Source organism: Hesperophylax consimilis, chromosome 13 (assembly GCF_061612785.1).
Source record: "Hesperophylax consimilis isolate HC1 chromosome 13, BYU_Hcon_1.0, whole genome shotgun sequence".
In the NCBI taxonomy this organism is placed as follows: Eukaryota; Metazoa; Arthropoda; class Insecta; order Trichoptera; family Limnephilidae; genus Hesperophylax; species Hesperophylax consimilis.
The window spans coordinates 23,848,830-23,871,760 of NC_142848.1; the positions used below are offsets into that span (position 1 = coordinate 23,848,830).

At 34.1% G+C, this 22,931-nt stretch overlaps 1 protein-coding gene across 1 annotated transcript; it reads right to left on the reverse strand.

The window, feature by feature from the left end:
* Positions 1-2,333: 2,333 nt before the first annotated feature.
* On the reverse strand, positions 2,334-21,736 carry LOC149418631 (glutathione S-transferase 1-like). Its single transcript, XM_089638894.1, has 6 exons — positions 21,611-21,736; positions 16,996-17,136; positions 14,140-14,198; positions 11,454-11,595; positions 9,260-9,453; positions 2,334-2,555 (listed from the first exon to the last, which is right to left on the reverse strand). Exons 2-6 carry the CDS (start codon positions 17,134-17,136, stop codon positions 2,435-2,437), a joined length of 657 nt encoding a protein of 218 aa, XP_089495020.1. The 5' UTR covers positions 21,611-21,736; the 3' UTR covers positions 2,334-2,434.
* Between the last annotated feature and the right edge of the window lie 1,195 nt (positions 21,737-22,931).

The following is a 22,931-nucleotide window of genomic DNA, read 5'->3' on the forward strand; positions in this document are numbered from 1 at the left end:
AACGAATGATTTATCCTTCCATCGTCGGCGCAAGGTGATATGTCAAGAGAGACCACTTGGAGAGGTCAAAGGGTCTCCCCAAACCAGCCTATCCCGATATGGCATCCTTAACACAGCTCACCCAATGAACCCGGGCACCCCTGCTAAATCACAAACGTAGCGAACCACCTGGGGTGACCTATGACAGTGGTGTTGGTTATCCAGTAGATGGTTCCCGGGGCGGTATGGTACCCAAACCCGCCTCTCAAATTGATATCCGGATAAAAAAAATATTTGCTCGATAGAGATAAAGCAGAGTAGTTCTTCTTGCTGGTTGGCCATCTCGGGGGTATCTCCGTTCTGTGTCAAGGTCAAACCAATTGGGAAATTGGAAATTATCGCGCTGGTGGTTATTTTCCATTTTTTTGTACGGCGCACAGTGGAGTATTTTACCGTGAAAGTTGGCCGAATTTGTTCTTGTTTTTTTTTGTTTTTCGTTCATTGGTATAGCTACACTTATGTAAATAATTTTTTTATTTAATTAACACCTCCCTAATTAAGAAAAACTTGTGTCTAGAGAGGGTTATTGATGGAATTAGTTGATTCATAATAAAGTATATTTTGGAGGCATGATTTCATATATGTTTTCCCTCATCGCGCGTGAAATTCAACAAAAGCGTTTTTTGATAATTTTTTTTAAAGCAAATTGTGCCTGCCCTAAATGTAAAAAGATTAATCATTTTTAAAAAGTGTTCAATTTTTAAATTGCTAGCGGTCCATTTCTTTATAAAATTAAATTTAAATGACTTTGGGGATGGTAAGGAGACAAATGAAAGATGTTGTGGTAATCACAGCGTTTATTGAAGTCAGTGAAGTCGTAGTGAAGACTCCGAACCGATGCTAAACGCAGTTAGTGAACATGATCGGTGGCGAATTCCCCAGGCCGAAGATCGACACCGCGTCAGTGGATGTAGTCGACGGCGAATCATCCAAGTCGATGGTCAACACCATATGAAGCGGAGATGAACTGTTTTTAGAGTGATCGTAGCTATGGAAGATCTCGAGCGTTAGGTGTGCAATGAATTTTTCCAGTAGCTGGGCATTAAAATATTTATTGAAGCCTATATTATAAAGAGTGAACTTTTCATCAATATTTGCAAAATCTTTTCATAACTTCGCAAATGGAAACGAAGAATAAAGTTTTCTCTTTTCAGTTTTCAAATGGCATCCCATGAAAATGCCAAAAATAAATTTTAATAAACTTGGAATTTCTCAGTGTCAAAAATGTTTACTCAATTTCCCGACTCATTTTCCCGGCAATTTTTTTTCCCATTTTTCAATTTTGTAACATAAAAAATTCGAATTTTAAAATCATAATGATTAATGTTATAGTAAAAAATTCCCATCACACTTTCCTACGAATTTTCCGTGCAAAATAAATTACAAACTTCACATATTATCAAAAAGATAATCTATTTCAAAAAATTTCCCGCCTGATATACCCACTAATTTTCCCATTTTTTCCAGAAGATTTTTTTTACAAAAGAATAAAATTTTCCGGGCTCAAAAATTACCCAACATAAATAATTTACTTGAATAAAAAAATTAAAAAGATAAATGGCTTAAACCAACAAGTGGTCGTATATGAAAAATCAAAAATAAAAAAAATCGATTACCTTTTGCTTTTATAAAATTAAAAAAAAAAATGGTTCTTATTAACGAAAAATGTAAATAGTGAACTTGAAATTTTTGAGCTCTGACCCCTCCCTTGCAGTTTCGTCTTCAACCTGTGGGCACGAGCCTAGGGGGGCCCGGAATTCATGCCCATAGACAGGGCCGCCGTGAAGGGGGTTCAGGGGGGTATAAATCATCGGGCTCGGCCCAGGCCACCGTGTGCCTAAACCGAGTTGTTTGACGGTCCTGCAAGAATTAATTTTGTCTTCTAACTAAATGTGACAAATCCTGCATTATAAGGTTTTATTTTTTTTTTTGCCATAAATTTCTTGATTTTTTGTTCAATACATATACTTTTTATATGATGGCAGGATAGCAGATGGATTTTTAAGGAGGGCAGCATGATACCAGATATCAGATATGTCTAAATTAAGAGTCCTATGTTCAACATTTATTGTTATGGTTATTTTATTACATTGTAATATAGCCCACGTACGAACGCCATCTTACGGCCATGGCCTGGTATTAAATTTATATGAAAATAAAAAAAAAACAAACAAAAAAAAAATATTGTGGAATATTTTTCTTTCTCTTTTAACCCTTTTTTGATAATTTTAGCTCAAATAAATTGATTTGAACAATCTGTAAAAAATCTGTATGAAAACAAATAAATAGATACATTATTGTTTTTGGGTCTGTTTTATTGATTATTTTTATAGTTCACATGAACTTCGATAAACAATTCGGTACAAAATTTGAAGTAGTTACGTTGGTTAGGTATTTAGGTTCGGTTAGTTTTGCTCTCGACCAAATCCCGCAGTTTGCTCTCTCCGGGAGCATTCAGCTCCTTGTAGAAAGGAAGATCGTTACATCTCTTGATCCAAGCTGCCAATTTAGGGTACCTGGAGACAGACATAAACGTGATTTATAGTATAACCATAAACTATTGAATTAACATCCCTTCATATTGCATTCTTATGCACAATTTGCACTCGGCGGATTTTTACTCACTATTACTTAATAGTAAGTAAGAATCTGAGAATACTCTTATCCAGGCTGTCGCCCAGCACCACAGCGCGTCCTATTATGTATTACTTGTGCGGTGCTCACATAATTTTGTATTGTTTTAGGACTACAGTACTACAAGTATAAAGTAATAAAAGTAAAGACTATATAATAGTCTAATACAAAATTAAAGACTAAAATAGAGTATTTTTTTTTTTTATTTTATTTATGTCCATTCTTGAATACACGTTTTACAAATTATTACAGTGGTTTATATTGCAGTACAGAGAAAAAAAAGTACAGAAAAAAGGTATAAAAAATGAAGAAAAAAGGTATAAAAAATGAAGAACATAGGTTGATTAAGGTAAAACTGTGTGTGTGTGTGATATTATATGTAACGTGAGCACCTCACTAGGAGAACCTGTGCTGAGGTGTTAACGTGTTTGTGGTTAAGGGTGACAGGTATTTATGTGTTATGGTAGAAAGTTATTATTATTATTTTTTTTTTTCACAGACATATATTGAAACATGAAAACACACTTTTATATGTGAGTGTATGAATTTGTGGATAATTCTTGATGAACGTGTATAATATTTAATTTAACTTGTTATATTTTGGTTATGTTTGGTTTGGAATTATAATCTTTTGAATAAAGTGAATATCTTGATTTTTTATCCAGGCTATGATATGTTTTTTGAGAAAGTTTGTAGATGTGTTTGTAGTCAATAATTGTTTCAAAGTAATGGGCATACTGTTAAAAAGTTTGGTTGCGTAGTATTGAAAGTGTCTTTGACCGTGTGTGGTGTGTGTTATTGGAATGTTCAGTGTTTTATTTGTTGAGGACCTGGTTTTTATTATGGCTTTTGCTTGATTTGTAATATGAAGATTATTATGGATGAGGTGTAGGAGAGCAGTTTTGGCGTAAAGTTGTCTTATTGACATGACGTCTAGTGTTTTGAAGATTTTGGTTGAGTCTGTGTAGAATGGTACTTGCAGTATGAGTTTTATTATTGCCTTTTGAACTTTTTGAATTGGGTCAATTGTTGTGTTTGTAGCGCTTCCCCAAGCTAATATTCCATAAGTGGCAATGGATTGACACAGTGCAAAATATATTGATCTGAGTATTGTTAGTGGGAAAATGTTTTTAATGGATTTTATTAGGTGTAAGACTCGTTTTAGTTTATTGGTAATAAAAGTAATGTGGTCAGTCCATTGTAAGTATGCATCAATAATAACTCCTAGGTACTTTATTTGTTTAACCCTTTCAATGTGTTCGCATTGGCAATTGGATGATGTTTGTTTACATTCATGCAAAAACAAGTCCAAGTTAGACGGAGGTTGACCTCTTTGTGTAATACTGTGTGTGATATATTTTGTTTTGATTGTGTTAACGGTAAGAGTATTTCTGTTTAGCCATTTTATGACAATAGACAAACTTTTTTCAGCTGTTATGAATAAATCTTTCCATGTGGCTGCTTGACACAGAAGAACTGTATCATCAGCGAAGGTCACGAGTTTACCATCAATTTCAATGTCACATAATTCGTTTATGTATATGAGGAATATTAATGGACCAAGGACACTCCCCTGTGGGACTCCGTATGTGATTAAGAGTGGTTCACTTGTCTTGTTATCAATTTTAACTTGTTGTGTTCTGTCAGACATGAAACTTTTCATTAATTCAAATTCTACTCCATTTATGCCAATGTTTTTTAGCTTCTTGAAAAGTTTTTTGTGCGAAATTGTATCGAAGGCTTTAGATAAGTCTAAATAGATTGAAATAACTTTTTTTTTTGCATCTAAATTATGTGTAATAAACTCGGTTACAGTGGCAATTGCGTTTTCTGTGTTCCTATTTTTTCTAAAGCCATGTTGGTTAACTGAGAGTATTTGCATGTTTTCCAGATATTGTTGCAGCTGTTCTTTTATTGCTTTTTCAAGAATTTTTGACAATGTGTTTAATAGTGTAATGGGTCGAAAGTTGTTTACATTATTTTTAGGTCCTGATTTATGAATAGGAATAACCAAACCTTTTTTTAGGATGCTCGGAAAAATTCCTTCTTTCAGGCTAAGATTAATAACGTATGTTAGTGGAGTAAGTAGTTGTTGGCTTAGTGTAATTATTGTTTTAGAGTCTATTCCGTCGGGACCTGATGTTGTATTATTCTTTAGGGAATGTATTAATTTGTTGGTGTCTTCCAGAGTTACTCTATGTAATTTGAATAGACTGTCACTATTTTTGTGTGTGCACTGAGTCGGAATTTTTTGAGTTTCTTGATTATCGTTACTAGACGATTTTTGTTTTATATTTTCGGCTAGGCTAGCTCCAATATTTGTGTAATGTCTGTTTATGTAGTTCAGGATAAGTGTAGGATTTTTGTGGAAGTCGACTTCTTCGTCGTTGATAAGTATTTTTTTTATTTCATCATCTTTGTTTTTTTGTGTATTTGTACTTTCCCTCAGAATAGACCAAACGCTTTTCGGGTCAAAGTTAGCAGTTACCAGTTTGTTTCTGTAATATAATTCTTTGGCTTTTCGTATAATTAGAGAGCAAGTATTTCTGTACCTTTTATAGAAAGAGTTCAGAAAAGTATCATTTGGGTTGTGTTTGACTTGTTTGTGCAGTTTGTCCCGTTTTTTAATGCTATTTATTATGCTTTGGGTAATCCATTTTTTGAGTCTTATTTTGCGGTGCGTGAAGGATTTGAATGTTTTTGTGGTGTTTTGAGTGATGAGCGTTTGTAGGTATGTAATAAGGTAATTCCAGGCTTCTTCAGTGTTGTTAATTTTTTTAAGGTGTTCCCACGTTTGGTTTTCTAGGCAATGTTTTAGGTTCACGTAGTCAGTTTCAAATTTTGTGATGTTGTTTTGAGTTGTTGGGTTCAATGCCTGTGTGGTCAGTCCTATCATTGTTGTGTAGTGATCTGTGATTGTGGATTCGAAAACTACGCTACAGAATTTGTTTTTGGATTTGATCATTAAGTGATCTAAACATGATTCCGAGTCTCTGGTAACTCTGGTTGGAGTGTTGATGGCGCTTATTATGCCATGTTCCAGGAGCATCAGTTGGTATTCGATATTCTGGGGATGGCCTTGTGGGAGTATATTTATGTTTATGTCACCAGTTACGATGATGTTTTTGAAGTGGGTAATTTTTTTTATGTGAGAGTCGAGAGCTATTAGAAAGGGTGTAATGTTGTGTGATGAAGGTGATCTGTAAATAGCGAGTATGCACGTATCTGGGTGAGCGATTATTTGTAAACAGTTTGAGTTTTCTAGGGTGAATTCTGAGACAGAAGCGTTAAGATTATCTTTTATGTAAACAACAACTCCATCATTTTGGTTTTTGTATTTTGTTGTGAAATATGAGGAGTAGTTTTTTTTGTATTTTACAGTAAAAGAGGTTGGGATCCAGCATTCTGTTAATATAATAATATTGAAGTCTATTTTAAAGGAGGACAATAGTATGTCTAGTTCGTCGTAGTTTTTGTTTAGGGATCTTATGTTTTGATTTAATATAGTAAGGGTGCCTGGGGTGCTAAATAAAGAATCGCATAGTTTTGTATTATTGGTTGAATAATGTGAGTGAGTGCTAGTTGAGTGGATAGTATTTAGTAATTCTGCCATATTAAATAATTAGCAATACATTTAATTTACTTGGATTCAGGTGGATTAGTCGTCTAAGTTTGTTACCCCATTTTTTTTAGGTCATTTTCGTGTTTTATTTGGATGATTTTATCCCCAGTTGCTTTGCGGACAAGCAATTTATTTGATTTAAACCACACGTATTGGTAGTGGGTTTCTTTAGCCGTCTGCTTAGTTTTCCATAGAAGTTCCTTAAAGTACGGTGACAGCACCTCGCTGATGAAAATGGGAGAATTTGAGTATATGGTTTTGGCCGCGTTTTTTTTTGAGAGCATAGATTCCCTTATATTTTGACTATAGAGGGTGATGTGGAGTTTGTCCGGGGTGTTTTGTCTTCGATCTTGAGTCCTGGTCACCATGCGTATATCTTGTGGTTGTAAGGGCAGTCCCAGTGAGTTGGCTACTCGAAGTACTGCTTCCGAGGCTTGTTCTCCCGGCCGCAATTCCACGCCCGCCATTTCCAAGCTGTCGGAGAGCTTCACTTGCTCTAGATCTGCAAGACGGCTTTCCAAGGATGAGATTCTTGTATTTTTTTTTTCATTCTCTTCTTTTAAGAATGTTATACCTTTGAGGCCCTCCTCCAAATCTTTAAAGCGTGTGATCAGGTCATCATACTGGTTGCAAATAAAATTACTGCTTTTCTTAAGATCGCTGATTTCTTCCTCAAACATTTTTTTTATTTCACTTATTTTGTTGTCGAAATGTTTAGTGAGGCGATCAAATAATACATCGGCTTCTGAACCTAATGTTGATGCCGACGGAGCAGGTGAGCTCGGCCGGCTTTTACATTTTGGGCATTTCCATGTTTGTTTATTTTTAGATGCCATTCTTTTAAAGTTGGTATCGGAGATATTTAGGCAGTTATTATGAAAGGCAATATTGCAGATGGCGCACGTAAGTGCATGGTCATTTTTGGAAATGATGTTCAAGCATGCTTCACAGTTCATTGTAGTTCGATTTTTTTTCGAGTTTATTCCGTTCTCTTTCTTGTTAATGATTTCAGTTTACAAGGAAAAAGAAATAAAAATAAAAATCTTTGGCGGCAGTTGGGATCGTTCCGGGGTCCTTCAGATGTCTGTGCGAGTGCAATATATGCCGCTAGCTATCCGAACGCTCTTACCGCTAGACCACGGACCGGTTACGGCTACTTGACAAATAAGAGTAATATTAACTGGCTCACTCTTGTATATTATTATTTGGTGAATCGGATGATAATTTTTTGTTTTGGGCAACAACACTTCTGTCACAACACAATGTATTAAAACACTTAGAATGAGAATAAAACCGAATGTTTATAATTCACTAAAGTAGAAAATTCACTTTACTGATTTTTAGGAACACGTTTAACGATGAATTGCATGGATAATTGAGTTTTGTAAGGTTTAATTAAGGTGATTTCTGAAGAGCGAAATTTGACGTGCGGTCTGTTTGTGATCCGATTACTTTCTGAATATATTACTTTCGTAATACCTATATTTTGTATAAGGTGATCTCATACAACAATCACCTCACAATCTCATTTGTAGTAATTACAAAGAAAAAGAGGCGGGACAAATACATTTTTCAAAAGGGGAAAACAGGTGTACGAAATCGATTATGACTAATAGTGCATTCGATTGCCCTTTTGACGGCATCACCCAGTTTCCTATAATGATGTTATAATAATAATAACGACATCGAGAATATGGAAAGGCAAAGAAGGTACGATATTACAAACGTGAAAAAAATACTTTCAACGCATTTTACACTTTGCTGTACACGTCAGAACTGTGGGTGGATTACGCTGCATCCCAATGGCATAAACTAAAAGTCGCTTACAATAACTATTCCGCCTACCGAGATACTACAGCCCCACGGAAATGTTCCTGGAAGGACGAGTACTCTTTCAGAGCGCTTCTTCGCCATCACATGGGAAGCTTATGGCGCAGACTACGCCAATCAAGTAACAAAATCATCACTGCCATGTTTGCCTGGATGGAGTCCCCTCTGATGGCCCTCTGGAGACGGGAGATGTGCAAATATCCTCCATAAACGGCTGCTCACACTCATTTTTGTGTTTATATTTTATGTTTTGTTTTATTTCACTTAAATTCCGTTTTTTTGTGACTATCGGTATCACCTATATATTATTATTATTTTTCTAACTCTAATTATGTATATTATTTCAAATATGGAATGTATTGCATTGCACTACTGTTATTATTTTTTTTTTTTTATTAAATAATGTTTGGAATGCTCATATGCCCAATTGTATCTCTTAATTGGCTGAATGCACGAGATATAGATTCGTGTAACTAACAATTATGATTATGGCATTACCTAAACCAAGCTTAAGTCAAAACACCAGTTTTTGTAGTTAAGCTCCTGTGACCGTAATTCCCGAATAGTAATAACTATTTTGCTTCCACTGAAACTCAAACTGCGTCACTATCAATCACTTACCAATCATACATTTCTTCAATCGCCAACGCATGTGGCTACTAAAAAAACAAACTTTGCCCTTGTGCCCCTTTGCCCCCTCTGGATGGACCCCAGGCCGGATCGAGGGAAGCGTCCAGAAGGAACGAAGTATATATGCTTCCCCATAGCAGCTGCACTCATTTGCGGGAAAGGGTCAAAGTAATGTATGAGGCGAACCGTGACTGACAGTACATTTGCTATACCTCTCTATAAAAATGCTCAGGCAATTTCTAGTCTCCGATCAATAACGCAACTTTAGCATAAAGTTGGAATTATAATATTGGAAATAGTGATGCTGTAAAAAGTGCTGATCCTTTTATGGGAGGGCCAGAATTGACCATAAATTGACAAAATGCATTTTATATTGCCCTTTTGTCTGCTTAATTATTTATTTGATGGAACAGATAGATCAAGGAGCGTCGTGTTCTATCTGGGTGGAAATCCAACGCATTTGTCCGGTTAACATGATAATACTTTTAGGTCGTAGGTTCTTACTCTGTCTTGCTGACAGGAATGAGCATGTCGAGGGATCCGACAGAGGTGATGCAGCAATAGTCTGCGATGGAGGGCTGATCACCAGCAATCCACTTGTTGGTGTCCAGGAACGCTTCTAAAATGCCGTAGGCCTCAACAACATCATCCAACTTAGCCTGGGGGATGTCTGTCTCTCCAAAGTAGATCAATGGACGCTGTAAGGAGATAGTCACTATTAAATATGAGCGTAGTTGTTAGGCATTCTACAAAAGGAAAATAAATATGTGTTATAAATTGTGGTCATCATATTTTTATGATAGTCAAATAAATGGGTATTGAAATTATGGCTGCTCACAAAATCAACCATTAACAATGTACTACTTTTAACCCCATGGGCACTTTTGGGAGATATTCTTCACAGACAACCGTATACTCTTTTTGGGAGATATACCTTCCAGCCTGATACGATCTAACAAAAGTTATGCTATCTCAATTTGTATTACAGTGATATTATAATGATTTAAACGGTGTTAGAAGTAGAGAATACCGCGCTTTCAGTTTGAATACAAAAAATTACCATAGATGCTCTCGAAAACTTTGAAATAATTTTATGAAACAAAATTTAGCATTTAAAAACATTTGTCAAGGCATGAAATTTTTTTAATAAATGTTTTTAAATCAAACAATAAAAAGTGAAATGACAAAGTGAAAATAACTTTTATAATACCTTTATCTAATTAAATGTTATAATTTTTAGTTTTTTGTAAAGTGGTAATTACAGTTTTCATAAAAAAACATCGGTAAGCGACTTCAAAAACATTATCGATGTTTGCGTTCAAAATTTTAATATTATTAATTCCGTTTATGTCGTTTTTTAATAATAAAAATCTGCAGATCAGAGTCTTTAATCTGCTATTAAAAGCAGAATTTTATTTGGAAATAACTGTGTTTTAAAACGGCAATTTTGTCTGTAATGAGAGCACCTAGTTCTGCAGAAAGCCTCCAGTCCAAAGTCCAAACATATTCGGTGAAAGAAGCACTTTTCTGATGAGAGGTATTATTTATATCGACATAACCAAACAAACTGTAGTTTGTTATCTAAAGTCTGAAGTTATTATACGTATGTGAGATTCCATTCCAATTTTAATAAAAATTAGTTTTTTCATGGGCTGGCTTTTTTCTATCTAATGCAAATTGTGTTTTAATGATTTTAATTTACAGAGCGTTCATATTTATTACATGGATGAAACTATTATTGGTATGCGCATAGATATTAACACTCCAATTAAAAATGTCCGCGTTGTTACTAGGTGGAGATACTATTAGTGAAATAACATAAATAACTAACTAAACTAACTAATCAGCAGGGGTAGGCAGAGAAAACGGACTGCCAAACAACTAGGTCTCGACACACGCTCCTTGCCTCATTCACATTCATACATCGTCTCATACATACTCTTCTATTATTCCGACTCAAGTATCTGATTCACTTGATCGTTCCATGTCTTCCTCGGGCGTCCCCGGCTTCTGCTACCATTCGCATTGGCGTCATATACTCCTTTCTTCGCTCATTCACCCTACATGCCCAAACACATCTAAGTGCCCCTTTTTTAACCTTACTTATTACGCTTACATCAGTCTTGTATTCTGTGCGGATCTCCACATTTCTCACACGATCATACGAAGTTTTACCACATATACGCCTCTGGGATCTCATTTCTACAGCATTCAGTCTACATTCATATTTCCTCTGCCAGTTCCATGCCTCACTGCCATACATCAAGGTAGGTACCAGCACTCCATTGTGGACTGCTAGCTTCGCTTCTTTGGATATTTTTTTGTTAGCGCCAAATGCGTTCAGGCCTCCATCGATGGAGTTACCTTCATTTACCCTTCTTTTAATATCTCTGTCAGCCTTCCCTTCTCTCTAGAACATACTTCCTAAACACACAAACTCATACACCTTCTCCAAGCATTCCTCATTCACAACAATATGCTCACTGTTTTCGTATGTAAAATTAAAAGAATAATGTAAAGCACAAATCTGTATTGTAATCACAAACTAATTGTTACGAAAGTTCATAGCCAGATATTCATAGATTGCGAAAATACTATACCTTGTTCTACATCCCCGTGATTGCCCGAAAACGTCAATAAACGTGCCGTTACTTTGCAAACGACTTCTTTGAAAAAAACGATCTTTATTTGTACTCACGACAATGCTCTTGAAGCGTGCAAAGAGGGTGCTATTGTCGAAGTGCAGCCTACTGTCGATGATGGCTCGTTTCTTGGGGTCCTTGGGGTACAGCGAGTCGTCCTTGGCGTAGGCGTTGCACAGATATGCTGCGATAGCGTGACTGCGAAACACACATGGAAGTAATATATATTTTTTAATAATTCTAAAAAAATTGTACTATAATCTATAGAGCGACATTAGTATAATATACTGTTATATCTCTGCTTACTAGCAGATTTCTGTGTTGGGAACTTTTGTGAAAAGTAAAAGGTTCTTTACAATAATTGCGTTTATTTACGTTACAATAAATTAGCCTGGATTTAGCTACACTGTTCTTACCCGAGGGTTGGTAATTGGTTAGTAATAGCTGTTTCTGGAAGCTTGTTGTCTGGCAATAATATCCCACAAGCAATTGCTACACTCTAGCGACATCTGTCGGACTCTGGAGTAAGCTTTATGACTGGTGCCATCTATCGCTTGAAAACCCAACTTATTACCAAACATCACATATAAAATATACAGGTTGTTAAGAACACGCATTCCTATTTTCTGCCGTCATATATGTTACATACTCTTGAACACTTTAAGTATTAAAAAAAATCTCAAAAACATATGTTATTTTTTAAATTAATTTCTATTCTGATGCCGAGTTGAAAAGTAATTACATGAATTTTCCTAGGTAGAAAAAAATCGCAAAGCATGCTCCGAAAATCACAAAAATACATCTGGTTCTGTTATTCAACATTTAATAGGTTTGAAAAAATTCTTAGTTTTTCTTTAAATGTTACTTAATTAAGATGTCAAAAGATTTTCGCTCATTTTAAATAATTCGTGCTTATTAAATATTAAGGCTCCGAAAATTATTAAAAACACGTTTTATTCTGTTATCTAATATATCACAGAAATGAAAAAATTCACAGAGCATCTTTAAATGTAACTTAATCATTTATCGAAAGATTTTTTCTCTACTTCAAACGAGTCGTGTTTTATTAAATATTTTCACCTTTTTTGCTTAATTATTATCGTTTTTTTTTAATATTAGTGCGTTCCCTCTAACTTACGTATTTACATATCTCCCTTTCAATCCATCTTTCAACGCTTACTACGGAGCCTTGAATACTGTGATTTCTATTATGATATTAATATTTACGAAATTACGTTATCAAAAGAGGACAAAACCATTACACAAAATAGTTTACTGTACAAAGGAATACAATATTATCGTGCGCTGCCGGAAACCATAGTCTGCACCAATTGATGTTAAAAGGTATGCACAAAATTACGCTGTTTATACACACTCTTAAAGGCCAGAAATCCCGTTTTTGAAGAGGTTAGTAATAAATTTTCAATATTATATATCAGTAAGTTTTCTCCGTGTACTTGCTTCCTAATCTGACAAAAATGACTTTGAATGGAGCCTGTTTGGTTTATTTTATGTTCGCCATTAAATGTGAAACTATTTTTTAACAGTATGTTTCGTTAGTAAAAAAATTTCTTTAGATTGGACTGAGGATTGAACCTTCATTCTCAGGGACTGGCTAAAATGAGTGAGCCACTCTATCACTTAATCCAAATCTTAATTGGATGGTATCACTTAAGGCGATGCACTACGTAGTAATGCAAAATCATGTGTTTTTGGTTTGAAAATTTGGTCGCCTAGAAATGTTTCAGATGCTTTCCAAATACTGCGAGTAGAATACATCTTGGCCTTTAAAATAATCGAGTATTTTTTAGATAAGTCTTTTTATAAGGCCAGAAAAAAATAATGTATAAGGCCTATGAAAACTGCTTTAAAGTTCAAAATCTCCTACTTACGAACCCATTTACGGCTATGATTTTATTGTATAATGTGGAAAATTAAGTTGTTTATAAAATGATTGGAAAAAATTAAGTATTTATCCCTGAACATAATAAAATAAAAGGCACTTTTTGGCCATGTTTTTTTCTTGCATAAATTAAAACAGGCGGATGGTGTTAAGCGGGAATTTAAACCTTATAGCCATCTACGTAAGCGGTGTTATTGATAGCGGCTCGATTTAAAATATTACACAACGCAGTGCATCGCCTTAATGAAAAAAAATAATTTATTAAAACACTCAGATCGAGTGTTCTTATCCCGACTTAATATTTATGTTCAAAATTGTAAATGGTAGTGTAGACAGCCTTGATTTAATTAACCTCATTGAATTTCATGTACCCATAAGAGATACTCGTTCTAAAACCCTGTTTAATTGTAACAATTCTAAGACTGAGCATTTCAAACACTCGCTTGTACCTAAATTACATGAAGTTAGTAATAGGTACGCAGATGTAGCGGATCTGTTTAACTGCACAGAAGCTAGGTACAAAAAGGCTTTAATATCATATCTTTTAAATCATTACCAATAAAATGTAAGTCTACTCATACTTGTTGTAAAAAGTCAAATAAAAAATGAGAAATTTTATCGTAAATTATTATTTACGTAAATATTATTAAATTTCAATATTTTTTTAATTCATAAATGCTAAAAGTCGTTGTTTATTGTCATTAAGTTGATCAAATGATTGTTTTTTGAGTGGACCAATTAATTAACCTGTTTAAGTTATTTTGTAGACGGATACAATTAAAACCACTAAACCACCATAACCACATTCAGACACAAAACCACTAGAAATAAGTTAATACCTGTCTGCAATGTAGAAGTCTCCATCTTCTAGTATGGGAATGGTGTGCTCTGGATTTTTCTGAAAGAAAAATGATTTACTATTATGAAAGTCAGTGAGACTAAGTCATTCCCGATTTGGGAATGCTGCGGGCTGAAAATAATAGGAAGGGGGACGAGACGGGGAAGAAAAGGTGGGAAAGTACCTGGCCTTTCAGATCTGGCCACCAAACACGGCTAAAGACGTTTCAATTCTGAATGGTGCTCTTGCACCAGGGCGATGAAACGTTGGATAAATAAGGAGGAACCGCAATACGGCATAGTAACCCAACAATTAATAACGAAAATTCAAAATGCCACTGATTGAGAATTGATAGTCAATTTAAGTTGATCCACCTCACATTTAATTAACAAAGATAGAGATAAATTTTAAAAAAAGTTTGTTTGTTTCCTATTCGAATACAAACCTGTTAAGACATACCTACTCGTGAGAAGAAGATATTAGAATCAGTGAAGAATCCTGTTAATTAACACGATCTTAGGTTTGCTCGAAGGTCACATTTTAATTATTTCTGATGAACGTTTTACTAAATTCTCAAATGTTTCCAGAGGGATGCCTACGGATGAAAGTAATTTATATTTATAATTTAAAAAAATAGGAACTTAACCTTGAAATATTTTATGTAAAACGGTTTGAAAACTTTATAAACGTTTTTCAACTATACAATTAGAGGTAAGCAATAGATTTTATTTTTCTAGACGATGAAAACGTAAATTCCGAGGGATGCCTCTAGAAACATTTGAGAATTTAGTAATACGTTCATCGGAAATAATTAAAATAAAACCCGATGAAAAGATCGATTCTCTAGGCCTGCTACAGAAAAGTCAACCGTAGGTCCATCCATTACGCCAGGCCGCATGCCGAATATTGTTTACACACGACTTCATCACTTATTTCGTTAAGAATCACACTTTATTTTAAAGATTTGTTGGCGAATTCAACCACAGGTCTGTCCAATACACCAGGGCCGCGCGTCGCATATTTTGTGCACGGCTGCTTCACTTACGTAGTTAAGATTATGGCTTTATTTTAGAGTATTTTCTCGTCCGAAACTGTATACAAGGTGTAACAGCAAGTACCCGAAGGATTCTAACGGTCGATTTCTGGGCATATTTGAAGTAAAACATGAAGATGTAATTTTACTGTGTGATGACATTTTTTTAAATTGAAAAAAATATATACAAAGAAGAGAAAAAAGTGTTCAAATTAAAAAAAAAATAACTAAACAATTTAATATTAAATTCCACCGTACAAATGTAATATTTTAAGTTATACGTAAATCGTTTATTATTTAAGTACATAAAACAGGCATGATTCCCTAACATGTTTTAATACTCCAATGGGTACCTCAAGGTTCCCATTTAGGGCGTCTCTTGTTTACATTATATATAAACGACACAAAAGTGCTATTAGTCATTCTTCTTTCCTATTTTACACTATAAACTTATTGACTCCACAGATGACTGCAACCTGTTACAAGAAGATGAAGAATTAAACAATATTGCGATATCTATCAACTTTATCTAACTGAAGAAAAGTGTAACGTTATTACATTTACACGTAAAAAATAGCCAATTAATTATACTAACAAATTAAACCATGTACCCCTACAACGAGTAGAATCAATCAAAAATCTTGGAGTACTGCTAGATTCTAAAATGTTATTTAAGGACCATATTGAACATATTTTAGAAAAAGCTTATAAAAAATTGGAATTTATTATACGCATTACAAAGCCTTTCACTATAGCACACACATTAATTCTGCTATATATGTCATATGCAAGGTCACAACTCGAGTTTGCCTCAGTCATTTGGAATCCTCAATATCAAACATACATTGATCGTATTGAAAATATCCAATCCAAATTTATTAAACACCCATCGTATCGCTTTAGCGATCAACGGTTTGAAACTACCGCTTTATATAAACGCCGAAAAATTTCTGATGCCCTATTCTTATACAAAATCGTGAACAGTCTTGTTGATTCATCATATCTGCTAGAAAAGATTGCATTTCGTTGCCCTGAACACAACACCAGATCGAACGACTTATTTAGAACATCACACTGTAAAGCCAAATATGCGCGAAACTCTTTAATATGACTTTTCTGTAAAACTCACAATGCCTTACGAGATGTAGACATTTTCAAGTGTGACTTGCTAAACTGATAATTATTTGATTAATTTTTTATTTTATGAAATAATCCTATCATCTTAGTTTATTTTATTGTTTTTTATTATAAATCTGTATTATTACTAACTGTCTTTAATTGTTTTTATAACATTTTGTAATTCATTGGAATGTTTTTTCTTATATTTCTTTGTTATTTATAAACATATTGTATAGGTGCAAATATTGAATCAACGACTAGAATTAAGGGAACATTATTGGTCTAATATTGTAAATAATTGCTGTTTATGCTAAATATATCAATACTTGTTTGTTTTTAAATAAATAAAAACATAGTAATGACAAAAATAGCAACAAAATTAATTAGCTAAATATTAAAAAGTAAATGACAAACAAGAATCGGTAAAAGGTAGAACTCGAATTATGTCAGTAAAGAATTCATTATTGTCTCCTGCGCTGATGAGAAACTGATTCGGTAGGTACAATTTTGCCTGTCTTTAAATAAAAAGGCCTAATCAAAACATCAGTTAATTCATAGTAAAAAAGTGTGAAAATTAGTATAAAAGTGTATTTTTCATTATTAGAGTCGTGTCTAGTGTTATAATTTCTTAATCCCTAAAGTTCGCGGTACAGGGGGGGGAAATATTCTGTATTTGTATGGTAGGCTTTAATAAAATGATAATACCTTGACGAACTCGGGACTAAAGTGCTCCTTCTTCGAGAGGTCGATTTCTACGTTGAAGATCTCTACCTTGAGGGCAGCAGCCACCATCATCACAGCCCGGGCAGGGGGGCTAGATTCCGTTCCGTACAACTTGGGTGCCATCTGATGAACATAATAATACTTCAATTATTTATAATAATATAAAACAAAGTGTACAAATATTAAAAATCAGTGTATCGCTCCACGCTTAAATATGGTCATCATATCAAGGTTGTAGGAGGTCTATCGATAAAGCCATGTGTCAATACGATATTGACTAAATTCGTGATCTACTCGTATGTCAGTTAGCAATATTCCATAGCACTGTCAACGATTGATAAGAAATTACGACAATAGACTAAAAAAGCCCGCAAAATCTAACGCGGCTCCTTGGCTGTTAAAGTTAAATTTGGGTGACTATTGAAATAAGCAACTATTTTTAATTATATCGTTCTTTATCCAAAATTAATAGTTTATTAACTAACGGAGGAAGATTGTAAGCTCGTAGAATTGAAAGGCGTCATTTATGCAACCAATTAAATCCGTTCGAACTTGGAGAGACGAAATTCAGACAATTGTTTTGTACAGGGTTTTCCAATAAGAGGTGTTATTTTGATATTTAATCGTAAAAGATCAATGGTTTCGTTGCTTTTGTGGCACGTAGCGTCGTCTCAATACCATCCAATTTTCATAAAAAATCATTAATTATATCTCGATAGTGCAATCCATTTGCCGTAACTGTTGCTCCAGCCTCATTTTTGAAAAAGTAAGGTCCAATGACTCCACCGCACCAAAAAGTCACACGTTGAGGATAAAAAGGCTTTTCAACAATAACTCTTGGGTTTTCCGAGTCCCAGATGCGACAATTTTGCTTGTTGACGAAGCCACCGAGGTGGAAATGGGCCTCATCACTCAAGATGATTTGCATTTGATTCACTCAAGTAAATTTTAATAATTTGAATGCGTTGTTGAAGCGTGTATCGTTCCATTTTTATTAATGGCGTAGTTTCTACTTGTCAAATGTTAAAAAATGACACCTTTAAAAGTAACATCTACCGAAATAGCGGGCTATTTAAAATAACACCTCTTATTGGAAAATCCTGTATATTTCGTATAATATGACTAAATATCTCATTGACCAATTCACTGGGTTGAGAATAAAGACCTCATTAATTTAATTAACTCCCTTTTTAGTGTGAAAAAGTACACGCGGACTGCCAATCTGTATTAATGTTATTATTTCAATTCGATATTGTCAATTTATTAGTATTTTTAACTTTAACTTTTAGCCATCTGACATTAATTGACAAAAAATTACTTTTGTGTTTCCAAGTTGGAACAGAATCAATTGATCGCGTTTCAATCATCCATGGATCGTATATACGATTTATTTTCTCTAAGGGATTAGTTAGTTCATCTCCATTGATCAATTATCTAGTTATTTCGCATAACGAACGACATTATCACAGCGACAGCTTCTCCGACACCTTGGAGGCCTCGCTAAAAGCAGAGGCTTTTGTCTCCGACTCTCAGTATCATATTTTTACTGTGATGTATTTTTATAGATGACGGATTTCGTCAATGTCATATTAAGTGCTTTATGGATCGGTATAAAATCTTCTGTAGTTACGCCTATCTGACATTATAATGTTGTCAAACCCCCTGGTTTTTATTATGATGAGGTTGCACCTTGTAAGATGTCAGGAGTTTTGTAAATTTCATTTCGTAATTATTTTATAATATTTTGAAGCGTGTTCGATGCGTGTTCGGAAGGTGAAATTAAATTGAATAATATTTTTATAGATAAGAATTCATATTCTTTTAAATAACCACAATAATATCATTGTACTATTTGGCAAAAAAATATTCTCTAAGTTATTATTATTATGTAAATTAGTTTATCGGTAAAGAGTTTTGATAACCTCTCACGGAATAATATTCCAGATAATAACGCATGTCAAAAGCGTAACAACAATTTTTGTACAGGGTGTCCGGTGGTAAAGTGCGCCAACTTCGGGAAGTGATTCTAAATGATGGTAGAAGAAAAAAGATTTAAAATTTTTTTTTTTCGAAATTCCAACTTTTATCCCTTACTAAAATATTTTTCAAGCAAATCAATGTTTTACTACCTTTTATTAACATACGAGTACTAGCTGACGTGTATGAAAATTTAAAAAAAGAGGGGTGGTAGGAATCTTCACTGAGAAAAATGAGAACGGCTTTTTTTATCAAACTACCGTTAAAAGGTGACTGCATGATCATTTCCTTATAAAATATTAGTCATTCAGAATATATCTGAACACGTGTTCACGCAGGTGGCCTTGTCCGAATGAATATTCATATTCCGTAACTTTTTTCCGTTTAGGGTCATTGCGTCCAAGAGTGATAAACATCCCTCCTACTGAAGTGCAAGGCGATGGGTCGAGAAAGAGCCCGGCTGGAGAGGTCAAAAGGTCTCTCTCAACCAGTCTCTCCCGATCCGACCCGCCACGCAGTAGGTGGGTAAACGTATCCGCCACCAAGACCTAGACAAACCTCACCCCATGAACCCGGACACCCCTGCTAAGTAAGCAAACGTAGCGAACCACTTGGGATGACCTACGGCAGGGGTGTTGATTATCCATACCCGACGTAATAATAAAAGTTAGCAACCTAGTTAAAGAATGGCTCGCTTTAATAATAAAGTGGATTATTTTTTAATGATAAACTAATGTTTATAAGACATGGTTTTATGCATATCATAAGGGATAACAAATAATTATAAGCAATAATTAGTCACCTGATATATCAATACAAATTGAAAATATCTTCCGTGTAAAAATAAATGTAGCCTAATTATTGCTTATAATTATTTAATAAAGTGGATGCCGCAGATTTTCGAAAAAGGAATGTGTTTGTGGAACACACAAACAAATTTATAGATAAATTAAATGCCAAGCTGTCGAGTTAAAAAATGACTTCGCTACGCTCAGTGAATCATGCTAAATAAAATAAAAGTAAAGTGGCTTAAACAGATATATCGAAAAAAAAAATCCGTGAAAATCCTATAAAGATATCGTAAAAACACTCACAAAAATAAAACTGAAAAACAGTAAGGCCCTATATAGAAATCGGTCCGTATCCTCGCTATGTGCCACACTCCTCACTCAAATTTAAGTGGGCTAAAACGGCCGCTTACGCCTTGGTAAGCCGTTGAATAGTTCTTATTTTAGACTTCGAGGTGCTAGCAGGAACAAATGTCAAACTTGACATTTTTTACGTAAACGAAATTTAACCGAAATACATGTAAATTGCCAGATTCTATCAGTATGGACTATTATATTCATCGCATGATGAGGAATGCTGATGTTATTAATTGATAATTAATCAAAAATAGCCAAATAGTTTACTAAGGCATCAAGGGATTTTTCATTTTCAGAATTGAAACGAGGAACTTTCTCAAAAAATCAACTTCCAAATTAATGTCCCATAAAACAATAGATTTTTTGACATCTCTCGATCTCCCGATGACAGTAGAGAGCACAGATGTACCACACTCGTAGACAGTGATTTGGTTTTACATAAAAATATTAATACAGGAATGTTTTACATAGAAATATTGATACAGGAATGACCTAGTGAGATGTGCAGAATATGTTTTTTTTATGTTAAAAACTGTTTTATGAATAAATAAATAAATTCATCCATTGAAATCAAAGATAACACTTGTAATATTACTGTACACGTTGGTGGTGCGCAAATCTTTCGCTCGCAGTTGTACGGAGATGGGGTTGCGGACGAATTGAATTTGCCTTATATTGTTTACAGGAGAAGAAAGATTGGGAAAGGCCTAAGACTCTCCCCTTCGGTCTGGTCTTCTGGTTCCTTTTACACAGATCAGTTCAAATATGATTAAGGCAATTCCTTTTGACCCTTTGTTCACTTAATATAAAACAGTGATGTTCACTGAGGCGGGTTAAATGTTTCACTTGACGATGCGATATTCCAAAAATTCACAGCCGAGTTCAACATTTGCTGGTAGTCACAATGACACGACGATTCTTCGCGGTGACCGAAAATGCAAAAGATAATATTCCTTGTCGTTTGGCCCGGATTAGCAGGAAACGGGACAGGAAGTAAAGGGGTGAAGGGTACACCTTTAAGGCTATTCAATTAAAACCTCTCGCGCAACTATACGTTATATTATATTTAAAGCCGCGCTAAGCTTGACATTCCAATCAAGCCTGGTTTTAAATCAACCGATATACTGGGCCTTAATGTGTTAATGTACTTACCTAAAAACTATAAAAATATATATGAATTGATTTTTTTTGATTCAAACATAAATTTGCTTACCACAATCCACGATATACCTTTGATCTGAAGTCTATGATAATAACCTAATCGCAGAAAACGTTAATTTCAATGGGTTTGTTCGAGATACATAAAATTCGCTAATCGAACGTGGTAACTGCATAGAGATATAATCAATGGCTACCTGGCGATTCTCGTATGCATAATAATATGAATTTTGTTGAGCATTTTAATTATACTTAGTAATATATGTATCTTGACTACAAGTACGAGAATATTATTTATGAGTAGTGTTTCAGCCTACCTTTGTTGTGTGATGTCGAACAGGAGTGTGGATCGCAAACTGCTGGAGCTCTGAGCAGAATGACTAGTCGAAGTGAAGAGTTTCGAGCGTCGTGAATCGTGATGTAACCGTTGATTCCACTTGCCTATCTATGGGTGTACACTGTTCAGTTGATGATAACCGTTGGTCTAAATGCGAGATAAATTATTTCTCTCCGTTTATCTCTAACTGTTTGAGATGTTATATTTAGAGGATAATTTATTTCTAAGCGGAAAATTTATAAAACATGCTTAAATATGTTGCAAAAATAATTGTTAATAATGAAAATAATAAGTTTTATTCCAGGATGTGGGGAGATTAGTGCAATCCGACACGTCCCATATAGGTATACCATATTGATTTTTAATTCTTTATTAATTTCATTATTTTAATACTACATTTAATTACAATAATGATGTATTGCCATCTTAATAGGTGTGAAACGGCTGTGTTGAGATGGCAATTTACAGAGTGTTTATAAGCTAGGCTTTTGTTTACACAATGTTATGAAAATGACAGATAATATAAAATCAGCATTTTTTTAAATTATACAATTCAAGTATGAATGTAGAAGATTAAGACAAAGCTATCATAATTTTAAGTAAATAAATAATTAAATTTCTGTTTGACAAAAAGGTATATTGGATAAATGATAAGAAAAAAGCTGGTGAAATTTTAGTCAAATGAACATACATGTTATGAAAGTTATGAAAAATGATGAAAAAAAACTAGGTTAGATAAGTTACATATGTTACTATTTTACCTGGTTTTTGTTTCATCAATTTTAATGACTCTCTTGAACACTTTTTATAGGTGTGTTGAGTTGTCAATATCCGGTCACCACGGTTGTAGGCACAATTAAAAATGTTATGAATTACTTATAATGTATATGTTTATTGGAGGGTATCAATGATTGAAGTTTTAAAGGAAATTTTGGTTTGCCTGCTTCTTATGTCAGTAGGTAAAAATTGAACAGGTTAATAGCATGTTAAAAGATTTTATATGTGAATAGTCTCTAGTGCTCATTCGTTTTTCAAACATATGTATATAATAGTTATGTATTGTATAATAGATATGTGAACATATATATATATATATATATATATATATATATATATATATATATTTACATGTAGGATAACGAAAGATTTTTTAAATATTTATGTTGAGGGATCAGTAGGATTTATAGGCCCTGTTAGGAGTTCTACCGAGCCGAACCCTCTGATATGAAAATATCTGGAGTCGGTGAATTATTTTCCCCTTTGATCTCTGGTGAGTTGACCTGTAAATTTAAAAAGTTATT

Coding starts and splice junctions, on each gene's coding strand:
- LOC149418631 (XM_089638894.1), bottom strand. CDS start 17,136: ATGGCACCCAAGTTGTACGGAACGGAATCTAGCCCCCCTGCCCGGGCT. Junction 14,199..16,995: donor TTAGTCCCGAGTTCGTCAAG/GTATTATCATTT, acceptor TTTTTCTTTCAG/AAAAATCCAGAGCACACCAT. Junction 2,556..9,259: donor ATTCCTGTCAGCAAGACAGA/GTAAGAACCTAC, acceptor GTCTGTCTCCAG/GTACCCTAAATTGGCAGCTT.